Source organism: Sorex araneus, chromosome 3, assembly GCF_027595985.1.
Source record: "Sorex araneus isolate mSorAra2 chromosome 3, mSorAra2.pri, whole genome shotgun sequence".
Lineage (NCBI taxonomy): Eukaryota > Metazoa > Chordata > Mammalia > Eulipotyphla > Soricidae > Sorex > Sorex araneus.
Window position 1 is genome coordinate 62,106,247 of NC_073304.1, and position 13,075 is coordinate 62,119,321.

General features: G+C 37.3%; 1 protein-coding gene across 6 annotated transcripts in view; it reads left to right on the forward strand.

The window, feature by feature from the left end:
- RALGAPA1 (Ral GTPase activating protein catalytic subunit alpha 1) overlaps nt 1-13,075 on the forward strand; it is a 211,789-nt gene that overhangs the window by 56,488 nt on the left and 142,226 nt on the right. For all 6 annotated transcript variants that reach the window (XM_055130478.1, XM_055130481.1, XM_055130482.1 and 3 more), the window contains exons 11-15: nt 1,993-2,190; nt 3,914-4,051; nt 6,302-6,450; nt 9,927-10,056; nt 12,002-12,239. In XM_055130478.1, coding sequence (XP_054986453.1) covers nt 1,993-2,190; nt 3,914-4,051; nt 6,302-6,450; nt 9,927-10,056; nt 12,002-12,239 — 853 coding nt within the window. The remainder of the gene's footprint in view (nt 1-1,992; nt 2,191-3,913; nt 4,052-6,301; nt 6,451-9,926; nt 10,057-12,001; nt 12,240-13,075) is intronic.

The following is a 13,075-nucleotide window of genomic DNA, read 5'->3' on the forward strand; positions in this document are numbered from 1 at the left end:
AAACATAAGATTAAAGAGAAAGTTTTCATTATTATCTTAAGCTGATTTTCTTGTTTTTGCTTTTTTGTTTTGTTTTGTTTTGGGGTCACACCTAGCAATGTTCAGGAGTTTTTCTTGGCTCTGTACTCAGGAATTAATCCTTGCTGTGCTCAGGGAATCATATGGGATGCCAGGGATTAAACCCCAGTCAGCTGCATGCAAGCCCTACCTGCTATACTATAGTTCAGCCCCTTAAGCTGATTTTTAAAAAATATTTCATTCTGATAAAATGAAATCATTTTACCTCCTGATGTGCCCACTAATAACTCCAAAATAGAAACTGTCAGATTTTAGAGTTGAAATTAATAGGTATTGGTTATACAAAGAAAAATAGAAGTAATTTCATTTCATTTCTGTTGTTGAATAAGAAGTACAGTGAAAGTACAAACACATGAACTTTAAGGAAAGAATTATGTGCACTGATTTTTAGAATTCTTGTTGTTTTGTTTGCATATCTGAATTGTAAATAGTTTTTGCTGGGTTATGTGTAGTATTTTTGTGATAAGAAAAAATATGTACTTTTGAAAAAAAGTTAAGATCACTCAGAAATTACCTGCGAAAAAGAATAACGGTGAGATTCCTTTCAGTTTTCTAAGGATTGCTGTTTCTGGAAGGGGTGGGGTAGGTTGGGCTACATCTGGCAGTATTAGGGGCTACTCCTGGTTCTGTGCTCAGAAGTTGCTCCTGAAGTTGCTATAAATATAAAGGACTGTGTGGTCCTGGGGATCAGATACAAGCCTCCAACATATAAAGCATGTGCTCTAGCTTTATATTTGAGGAATCGTTTCTGACCCTTCAATTTTCTAAGGAATTGCCTTATTATTTACTTTATGTAACTTTACTTTGTGAAGAATGAAATGAAACAGCTCTGGAGCTAGAGAGATAGTATAGCGATATTAAGGAGCTGGCTTTGCTTGCAGCCAACCTGTGTTCAATCCTCAGCATCATATATGATCCCTCAGGCACTGTCAGTAGCTCAGCCCTGAGCCCTGAGCACAGAGCCAGGAGTAAATCTTGAGCACCACTGGATATGGTTTAATCCTCTCCACCATTCCAATAATAAAAAAATAACAGCTCTTAGTATTTTTCCTGTTTGTTGTTAGTGGGTGGAGGTGGAACCAAATTGCTTTGTTACAGGGAATTTTTATTACTTGGAGTCAGACATACTTTTTAAAATTAAAATATTTATTAAAATGTAGTGGTTGGGGGCCGGAGCGATAGCACAGCGGGTAGAGCGTTTGCCTTGCACGCGGCCGACCCAGGTTCGATCCCCGGCATCCCATATGGTCCCCCAAGCACCGCCAGGAGTAATTCCTGAGTGCAAAGCCAGGAGTAACCCCTGAGCATCGCTGGGTGTGACCCAAAAAGCAAAAAAAAAAAAAAAAAAAAGTAGTGGTAATCCTAAAAATAATGTAAGCCCCCCAAAAAATCCATTATAAAAATGTTATTTCTTGTTAAAAAGTTGTATTTGCATTTGTAGGAATATAATTTTTTTATAAAACCAAGAATTTTTTCATTTCTAGTTGTGGATTTTTTTTTTTTTTGGTTTTTGGGTCACACCCGGCGATGCACAGGGGTTACTCCTGGCTCATGCACTCAGGAATTACTCCTAGTGGTGCTCGGGGGACCATATGGGATGTTGGGAATTGAACCTGGGTCGGCCGCGTGCAAGGCAAATGCTCTACCCGCTGTGCCATTACTCCAGCCCCTAGTTGTGGATATTTCTATAAAATTAAATCTTTACTCTTTGTACTTTGATAACTGTGTCTGCCAAAAGCATGTTTTATCTCATTTATAAATTATTTGGAGTCAAATATTTTTGACAATGAGTTGAGTTTAATTTAAATGTTGTTAATATCTCACATTTTATAACAAGATGGGCTAGCAATTAGCAATTATAAATTAGCGACTTAGGGCAAGTAAAATTCATTGTCTCTATTTTTTTTCCACTAGGCATTTTTGTTACCAATTTGTGAAGCAGCAGCTATGAGAAAAGTGGTAAAAGTATATCAGGAATGGATCCAGCAAGAGGAAAAACCTTTGTTTATGCAAGAACCTGAAGAAATTGTGATCTCTTCTTCAGAATTACCTTGTATTGATAGTGTCACAGACCATGATACCTCAATGGAAGAAGGAGAAAAAAGAGAAGAGGTAGAATAAAATGATACATTTTAGTATAAATTTAATTAGTTAAGTTTTCACAAAAGTGTAAATTAGGCAATAATGTGTATTAATATACATACATTTCTTTGGTGGGATGTTGGGAGAGGTTGTAGAACTGGGTTTTTGGGCCACACCCAGTGATGGTCAGGGGTCACTCCTGGCTTTGTACTCAGGAATTACTCCTAGCAGTGCTCTGGGGGCCATGTGGAATGCCACCCGGGTAGGCTGTTTGCAAGGCTCCTCTCTTGCTATATTATCTCTCTGACTCAGCACACATATCCTTTTTGTTTTGTTTTTGGGCCACAGCTGGCTTTGCTCAGGGTTTACTCCTGGTTCTGCAATTATGGATCACACATGGCTCAGGGGACCAACCATATGAGATGCTAGGGATATAACCCAGGTTGGCTGCATGTAATGCTACCACCTTTCCTGCTGTACTATCTCTCAGGCCCTCTGCACATACACTTGTTATGTAGGAAGCGAAGACTATCTTTCTATATGTTTTGCAATCTAGAACATTTAACATGTTGATGACAACTCATACCACTGATGTCTCATACTTGATTGTGGTTTAATTAGTGCAAATTTCAGTGTAGCCCCAATGTGTTGTATAATAAACTGCAGTACCCTATCCCAAAACTCTCTGATATCACAAAATTTGAAATAAATGTTGAGGGACTAGAGAGATAGGCAAGATTTTTGCCTTGCAGGAAGCTGACCCAGTTTTAATCCCCAGCATCCTGTATGGTTTCCCTAGACCTGCCTAGGAGTGAGTCCCTGAGTGCAGAGCCAGGAGTAAGCCCTTAAGCATTGTTGGGTGTGACCAGCTTGATAATTCAGTATGAAAAGCAGAAAGATAAATGGGAAGGAAGTTGCACAGTGTCGGTTACATCTGAGAGATGTGTTGAATACTTGTATTTGACAGTACCTGGGAGCAGGTGGGAGAGAGTGGAAGGAGCTATGAAAGACAAATACTAGACTGTTCGGTGACTTCTGTGGCAGAGTGATGGATTTGATTACATTCTGGACACTGGGAGCCTGAGGAATTATGAATAGGCAAATGGCATGGAGAGTTAAATAGCTTATGTAATATTTTATTACCCCTTTCCTTCCCTCAGTTGATACTATTGTGATAACAGGGTTTGCACTCTTGCTCTCACTTTTTTTTTTTTTTGGCATTGTGGTTTGCAATACAGACACTGAAATGTAATCATGCATGTCCCTTTACCTTCTTTTAGCACTCAATTCTTTTAGCCCATTTCCAACTATCATTTTCACAGTGGTCCCTTCTCTGTCCTAACCTCTTTCCCCTCACTAGGGGCAAGTTTCTAACCATGGACCAGTCTTCTGACTCTCATTTCTACTGTCCTTGAGTATTAGTTTCATACTCTGTTTTTGTTATCTCCCACAAATGAGTGCAATCATTCTATTTCTCTCCCTCTCCCTTTGACTCGCTTCACTCAACATGATACGCTCCATATCCATCCATTTTTAAGCACATTTTATGACTTCATTTTTCCTGGCCTTGCGTAGTATTCCATTGAGTAGATGTAACGTAGTTTCTTTATCTAGTCATGTGCTCATGGTACTTGGGTTGTTTCTAGATTCTGGCAATTGTGATGAATAGCCAGAATGAGCATAAAATGTCATAAAATGAACATAAAATGTCAAATCATTTTAAATGAAATTTAGATTTGTTGCTTTGCTTCAGGAAAATTCTACCAATATTGCTGATCACGTTCGAAACTCTGCTTGGCCAAAAAATGGTTCCTACCAAGATGTTATCTATAATGCCTCTGAAGAAGCCACAGAACAGAATATTCGAGCTGGAACGCAGGCTGTGTTGCAGGTGGATCACTTTTTGGTTCCCTTAGTGGGGGAAATTTTCATTAAATATTTCAAATATGTGTAGCTCAGTATTTTAGTGTAGAATAATTTTAAATATAATAAATTTATCACCCATATTACATTGTTTTTCCCTTAAATTTATTTTTAAAAAATATGTAGTGATGAAGATTACATTAAAAAATTTGCTGCTGGATACTTAGAGAATGTCTTATGTCTTATATTTCTAATTGACTGTCTGTCTTGCTTTACTTGGTCATTGTGGTTGATATATCAAGCTATCATTTTTCAGTTTTAGAGTTAATTTGATATTCTTTTCTCCCATGATTTTATACTCTATTTTGTACATAGTTCATGCAGCGGATTTAAGTCAGAATTATGGGTATTGGAGGGGCCGGAGCGATAGCACAGCGGGTAGGGCGTTTGCCTTGCACGCGGCCGACCCGGGTTCGATCCCCGGCATCCCATATGGTCCCCCAAGCACTGCCAGGAGTAATTCCTGAGTGCAAATCCAGGAGTAACCCCTGAGCATCGCTGGGTGTGACCCAAAAAAGCAAAAAAAAAAAAAAAGAATTATGGGTATTGGAGGTATAAAAACCCTAAATTCCCAGTAGATGTAACGTTCTGTTCTTCCCAAGTGTCCCTGAGGGTCTTTCCTCATAATCACCATTATGAATTAGTTCTCAATCCTAAAATATAGCCAGTGATTAGTTAAAATGATTTAACTTAAGGTAAGTTAATTGGTCCTAACTTGTAGTACTGATAGTGTAGTCTGTTTTTATAGTCTGTTATTATCAAAACATGTATTCACATAAGCAGTACACATGAAAAAATAGGTTTTGAATATCTCTTTCATAAATTCTTACACATTTAGATCTCTTTCATCCTAAGTTATTTGCATTGTTTGTTTTTATTTTTATGAGGGCATTAAGATTTTTTTAAAATTTTCAGTTATTGGGACTGGAGTGATAGCACAGCGGGTAGGGTGTTTGCCTTGCACTCGGCCAACCCGGGTTCGATTCCCAGCATCCCATATGATCCCCTTAGCACCGCCAGGAGTAATTCCTGAGTGCAGATCCAGGGATAACCCCTGTGCATTGCCAGGTGTGACCCAAAAAGAAAAAAAAATTTTTCAGTTATTGAGGCCAAAGGCATAATACACTGGGTAGAGCACTTGCCTTACAAGTGGCTGACCCAAGTTCGATCCCCCAGCACCCCATACAGCTCCTCCAAGCCTGCCAGGAGTGATCCCTGAGTGCAGAGCCAGGAGTAAGCCCTGAGTACTACCAGGTGTAGCCCTCAAACCTCCAATTTTTTTTTGTTATGAAAAACAGTATTTTTTATACTTGGTCCTTTTTTTTTTTTTTTTAGTATCTTAAAGTAGTTTCTTAGGTTTCACCAAGCTAAAATTTGATGGGTTTAAACTTTTAGGTACCAAGCAGGTGGTAGAAGTAGGATTATAGACTTTTATTTTTTAAATTTTTTTATTTTATAAAGTAGTTCACAATATTTCATTACATTTAATATTTAAATACCCATCCCACCACCATTATACCTTCCCACCACCATTTTTCAGATGTTTCCATCCCGAACCCCAATCCCTGACCCAAAGGAGAACCGAAGTAATATATTTTATATTGTTCTGTTACAAAAAAACACTGAAGATGCTACAAAAAAGTATTCGTAGGGGAAAGATTGTGGAGATTGTTGTATTTCACCCAGGGACCATTCAGCTCTTCTATGGGATCACTTACAGTTGTTAAAGGTTGAGCCTTGTGTGCTTTATATATATATATATACATATATATATATATATATTTAAATAAAGATGTATTGTTTCCCTCTAAGATTGGTAGCCTCCTACTTTGAACCCTACCAAATGTGGTGCAGTATTCTTGGAGTATGGGTAGGGTCTGTGGTTTGAAGTATTGACAGAGTGGTCCAGGAATAGATTCACTCATGGGTGAGGCTCAGCCCGAGCATGTGAAGAGTGGCTATGAGCATGGTGGTGGCTGGGTTCTGGAGGTGTTCAGCTCTGGGGGCTGGGTCCCATAGGTCGGGGAGGGATCTCACTCCACCCCCCCCCCCAGAGCACCCCGAGTGAAACAAGTGGGGTCCTGTGGCATAGTTATGGATTATAGACTTTGAAGTTGGTAGATTTAGTGAGATGCATTCCTTATTTGTTTGGGAAAAAAAATAAGGAATTTACCATTGGCAGTCTATAATGAATAGCTAATTATTTCTTTTATCTTAGGTGTTTATTATAAACTCATCAAATATATTTCTTCTTGAACCTGCAAATGAAATAAAGAATCTTCTGGATGAACACACAGATATGTGTAAACGCATTCTTAATATTTATCGGTTCATGGTGGTGCAAGTATCAATGGACAAAAAGACTTGGTAAAAATTTCTTATCCTTTAAAGATGTTATTTATGTAATTGTAGTAGTTTTTTTTAGAGGAGTAAAGTCTGTAAACATGTTCTTTTACTTTAGAGGCTTCTGTTGAATGAATACATTTTATTGAAGATTCATGATGACAGTGGTCTCTTTATTTCAAATATCTTGATCAGACTTCCACAAGACCCCTTGCTTTATCTTTCTAATGTGGGCATATGATGACCTTCCTCCTGCCATGAAGCATTTCTATGTGCATACTTGATTTTAAGAGTAAACAAATTTATGTATGTATGAATGAATGAATTAGAAAATAATTTAGCATATGAATGCATGAGTCCTCATCCTGGCATTCAGGACTGTGTAAGTCAACATTCTGTCTTCTTTTCTAGCCACTTCTCAAGCCTAACTTCACTCTGTACCATAGGAAAAGCTGCTTCCCAGCTTTATCAAATTGCTTAGCAGATTTTCTTTGGCATATGTATTCTGGACTTCTCTTTAGAATGGCTAAATCTTTTTTTTTTTTTAATTTAAAAAATTTTTTTTTAATTTTTATTTTTTACAGACTTACTTTTCGTGCTTGTGTTTCAGTCATACAATGCTTGAGTACCCATCCCTCCACCAGTGCCCGCTCTCCATCACCAATGATGCCAGTATCCCTCCCACCCTCCCACCCTGTCCCCCCCACCCCACCCCACCCCACCTCTGTGGCAGGGCATTCCCTTTTGGTCTCTCTCTCCTTTTGAGTGTTGTGGTTTGCAATAGAGGCACTGAGTGACCATCATGTTTGGTTTATAGTCGATATTTTCAGTGTGCATCTCCCATCCCCTTTGGGTCCTCAACCTGGTGTTATCTTCTGTATCTGAGCTGCCCTTCCTCCAGCATGTGAGGCCAGCTTCCAAGCCTTGGAGTCAACCTCCTGGTACTTATCTCTACTATTCTTGGGTTCTAGTCTCCCATTTTGTTATTTTATATTCCACAGATGAGTATCCATAGAAAGATGCAATCTTTCTATGTCTGTCTTTCTCTTTCTGACTCATTTCACTTAGCATGATACTTTCCATGTTGATCCACTTAAATGCAAAGGTCATGACTTTATCTTTTCTAACAGCAGCATAGTAGAATGGCTAAATCTTGCTATTTTTTTTTTTTTTTTCACCATACTGTTCTTTATATTCTACCTTCTTGTTTCCACATAGCCTTTCTCCTAGTTTTCTATTAGCTTGTGTTCTCTGGGTATTTGAAAACACCCTGTTACAGCTCTGCTCAAAATTATATTAATCTCTAATTTCAATGTCTTTTTTTTTTTTTTTGGCGGGTGGAGGTGGGGGCGTGGGGGGAGGAGCCACACTTGACTCTAATCATGGCTTACTCCTGGCTCTGCCTGCATTCAGGGATCGGTTCTAGTGGGCTCAGAGAATCATATGGGAGATCAAACCCAGGTTGGCCATGTGCTAGGGTAGCGCCCTACTTGCTGTAGTATTGCGCAGGCCCTCAATGTTTTTTTTAACTCAGTAAATTGAGAGCCATCAAATGTATATGCTTATATGTATATGTAATATTTATATACATGTACATATGCATACGTATACACACATATAAAGGTATAAAGTAAAAATTATTATTTTTCTGTGTTTCTTAATTTAGGACCTGATATATATTACTGGTTCTCTAGAAAGAAGTATTTATTTAGGAAAAGCACCCTTTTGGGAAGATCGAAAGGGAAATTTTTTAATTTTTGTAAAATTGATTGTGTTTGTCAGTTATTGCCAATCATTTGTAAAATTGATCATGTTTAGAGTCATACTAAAAAGTGTTTTAAAAGGTTGCTCAAAAGCTTACACTCTAGGGGTAATTTTTGTCTTTTGATGAATATCTGGCTCATCATACTGCATGCACAGTATATTATATGCGTGTTTGCACCACAGTTTTTGTAAATAATCCTTATATAGCCACTATGTAGTATCCTTCAGTTACTAGAGGAAGGAAAGAAAAGAAATATCCTTCTATAAACATAATCTTCCACCTTTGGCTCATTTTTAAAATGTGGGAATGCTGGCTCACAATAGGTATGCCTTTTTTATATTTTACTATGCTTAGAATAGGTCTTTATTAAAAACTTTTATAGTATTAATACAGTTCAGTCTAAGAGTTATTATTACTAGTAAATTATTTGGAAAATCTTCCTGTGCCAGATTTATTTTAAAGTATTTTACGTATATGTCTTTCTCGATTCCTGTAGCACATGATGAAGTCGATAGTACCTGTGTTTTATAACTCTTAGAAATAAGTAGATTAAGTCACTTGTACTTGTTCACAGAGCTACAATTTGAATGCAGAACTTATTATTAACCAGTAAAGATATCACTTTAGCCTGTTCTCTTTTTAGTCTCTCTCCTTTTTCCTTTTTATATGCTTTGTATATTTAATATCTGGTTTTAGTTTAATTTGATTCAGTGTTTACTGTTCAGTCAAATAATTGAATACTATGTAAATAAAAATTTTAGATATTTAAAACGTTTTGAAATTCCCATTGAGTCATAGCATTATGAGAGATTATGCATATATTTACATTGTAATTTCAGTTGTTAGCCTGGCTGTATGCTCAAATGAAATTTTCTTATAGCCAAACTAAAGTGAATTAGAAAAGGCAGTAAATCAGTCGTTCTTTATTGCTTGTCAGGATCACTGTGATCAAATAATATTAAAATTATCACATAATTTACAAACTAGACATGTGTTTTGTTTGTAAAAGGTGAAAGATTTATGTGCTTTGAAGAGAAATCAAAGTATATGGTTTTCCATATTGTAAAAATAGGGTAGATGGACAAGCACTGAGGTAGATCTATATTATATAAAAAAAAAAAAAAGTGTGTCCTCCAGAGAGCATCCTGAAGTCCCTATTTGATTTGTGGTGTGTGACGATGGACGTTCTCTCTGTTCTCAACCCCTGTTGATCAACTCTTGCATAAAAATTTTTTGAAAGGGTTTTGGATCACAACCAGTGATGGTCAGAGCAAAGCTATTGCCTTACCTTCTGTACTTTCTTTCTGACCCTATGCATAAATTTTTATTGTAAGAGAGGGTTTTGTGGTTGAAAATGATTTTTAAATGACTGATAAAGACAAATTAGAATTTTAAATGTAAATATTTAAGGAATTCTAAAAACTTGAAAAATATTTTATACTGAATTTTCTGAAAGATAATCGATTCTTTTGTTGTTTGGGGGCCACACCTGGCTGTGCTCAGGGCTTACTCATTGCTCTGTGCTCAGGGATCACTCCTGGAGGGCTCAGGGGACCATATGTGGTATAGGGGGTCATCTCGGTCAGCTGGTATAACCTAAGTACCCTATCTGCTATGCTATTACTCTGGCTCTAAGACAACAGCATTTTTATAACAGACGTTAATTTGAAAGGTAATCCTTAGCTGAAACAAACTCATAGAGAAAGAAAACATTAATGAATCTTTTCACTTCAAGGGAACAGATGCTGCTTGTGTTGCTCAGAGTCTCCGAGTCTGTACTGAAGATGACATCACAGGCTTTCCTACAGTTCCAAGGGAAGAAAAACATGACTTTGGCAGGTCGACTTGCAGGACCACTTTTTCAGGCAATAAAAATAGATAAATAGATGAATGGTTTTTTTTTCTTTCTTTTCTTTTTAAAATCATTTCTTCAGTCCTGCACTTGTTACCTGGGGGGAAAGTTTTTGCATCAGAGATGATTTCATATTAAAAGGACTTTGTAGAGCTAAGTTAATTTGCTGTGAAAAATGTTTTTAGGTTTTCAAATTTCTGAGATTGTTAAGAGAAACAACACCACAAATCATTTTTTAAAGTTTTTTTAATGGTAATGGAAAACAAAGGATGTGTGTTACTTTGTTTCACAAAACTTTGTTTACTTCATTTTATTTGAATCTCGGGATATTTTATTTTATTATACAGGAATCATAATTTTGTTTTCTAAGTTTAAGATAGACTACAATTTAAAATGTATTTGGGATTCTTTAGAAAATTGAGAACAAAATAATGTTTTCTTTATTATGACACATTAAATGTACACATATATAAAATAGTTCTTTTTTTTAATTAATTTTTTAAAAAATTTTTGGTTTGGGGACCATACCCAATGGTGCTCAGGACTTACTCCTGGCTCTGCACTCGGGGATCACTCCTGGTGGGTCTAAGGGGGACAATATGTGGTATTGAGGAATGTAACCTGGGTTGAATACATGCAAAGCAAGCACCCTCCCAGCTGTGCTGTCTCTTCAGCCTCAGATAAAATAGGATTTTTTTAAAAAAAAAAAAAAACTTTTTTATTGAATCACTGTGAGATATACAGTTACAAAGTTGTTCATGATTGGATTTCACTGATGCTCCGATACCCATCCCTTCATTTCCCATTTCCAATGTTCCCTGTTTCCCTCCTGCCACCCCACAGCCCCCACCCTCGACCCAGCCTGCCTCTGTGGAAGACACTGATAAAATAGTTCTTAATATCAAAGTTAAAAGCAGCCTCAGATCTCATTTTTAGCTATACAGATTTTTTTCATGTGTGTTATTTATCTAAACTTTATGTGATCATAAGCCAGACTCACAATACAAACTCTTGAATTCACTAGTCTTTTAAGAATAATTTTTTTTTCTTTTTCTGGTCACACCCAGCGATGCTCAGGGGTTACTCCTGGCTCTGCACTCAGGAATTATTCCTGGCGGTGCTCAGGGGACCATGTGGGATGCTAGGAATCAAACCCGGGTTGGCCATGTGCAAGGCAAACGCCCTACCCGCTGTGCTATTGCTCCAGCTCTTAAAAATAATCTATCCTGGGCAAATGGTCTCCCAAATAATGCTCAGAAGGACCAGAGCCTTTCCTAGGGATTCTCAGCCAGCCAGGCTGGTGAGACCCAGTGGTGCTCGGGATCCAGAGTGCTCTAAAGCCTCTGGACTGCATCAGTAAAGCTGGGTGACCATATGTTGCTGGGGTCGACTCCATGCAAGGCATGTGCTTTAAAACCCTGCACTATCTCTCAGCATTTTATTAGCATTTTAATTAATTAATTAATTTATTTATTTTTTAATGAATCACCGTGAGGTACAGTTACAGACTGATTTCTTTCTTTTTTTTTAACTTTTTTTTTTTTTTTTGCTTTTTGGGTCACACTCGGCGATGCACAGGGGTCACTCCTGGCTCTGCACTCAGGAATTACCCCTGGCGGTGCTCAGGGGACCATATTGGATGCTGGGAATTGAACCCGGGTCAGCCACATGCAAGGCAAACGCCCTACCAGCTGTGCTATCGCTCCAGCCCCCTTATTAGTATTTTTAAACATTCATGAAATACAGTGTAAAGTGTAGTTAAAATTCTAGAGGAGATTTCTTTTCAATTTTGGTAACACTTGCTAGAATATTGAGTAAATAAATTTTACAGTAGATGCTGATTTGATTGCATAAAGCATGTTCTGAAGAATTCTTTCCTGAGTTTGCTTTAAGTTACTGTTTTATAAATGAATACCTGTGAACAAATTTTATTGTCACTTTCGATTATGTCTTCATAGACTCTTATAGTTGCCTGGATCAAAGCCAACCTGAATGTTTATATCTCCCGAGAGCTTTGGGATGACTTACTATCCGTATTGTCGTCGTTGACCTATTGGGAAGAGTTAGCCACTGAGTGGTCACTGACTATGGAGACACTAACGAAGGTTTTGGCTCGAAATTTATATAGTTTGGACCTCAGTGATTTACCACTGGATAAGCTGAGTGAACAGAAGCAGAAAAAGCACAAAGGAAAAGGTAAGAGTTGTTCACAGAGATAACTGATTTGTTTATGCTGTCGGGGCTGGAAAGATCAAGCTGGGGAGAAGAGAAGAGCAGAGTGCTTGTTCTCTCTTTATTCCCTCCATTTACCCTCAAGGTTTACATTTTTTAGGAATAAGATAATATAAGTAATTTGTAACTTTTCTTCAAGAAATATCTTTAAATCAGTAACAATTTTAATGAGAGATAAAATGTTCTGTATCTAGCAAGCAGATTCAATAAGTATCAGAATATTTAATATTTGCTTCCATAAATGAAATGAAAAATATAAATTATTCTTTATTTTAAGCACATATATTTTTGTTCAGAGCTAGAAGATGATTTCCTGTTAACCCGTGTAAAAAGAATTATTTGAAATTGTGTTTTTCTTCCCAGAAGTCTCCCAAGCAATACTCAGGGAGTTTGGGGACTGTTTCTGATGGTACTTTGCCAACTGGTTCTGTGACCTAACTAAGTGTTGCATTGTGCTGGGGTAGGCTATTGGGAGGCTATGCAATGCCAGGGATTGAACTCAGGACTTCAAGGGTCCAAAGCATGTGCTCTGGCCCTTTAACTATCTCCATAACTCTAGCATTTTTTTAAAAATACTTTTTCAGCTTTAACTCTGTGAACATTCCTTAGACAATAAACTTTGTATCTCTCTTATGTTAAAAGGTGGAGAGAGGGACATTACCATCATGATTTTATCATGAACATGTTTCCATAATTTTCACTTTGAATAATTGTTAGCTAGAGATTACATCTGAGTCAGTTTCATTCTAAATCAATTGTCAATGGTGGTATGTGACCAAACTGTTTTGTCCTGCTCTATT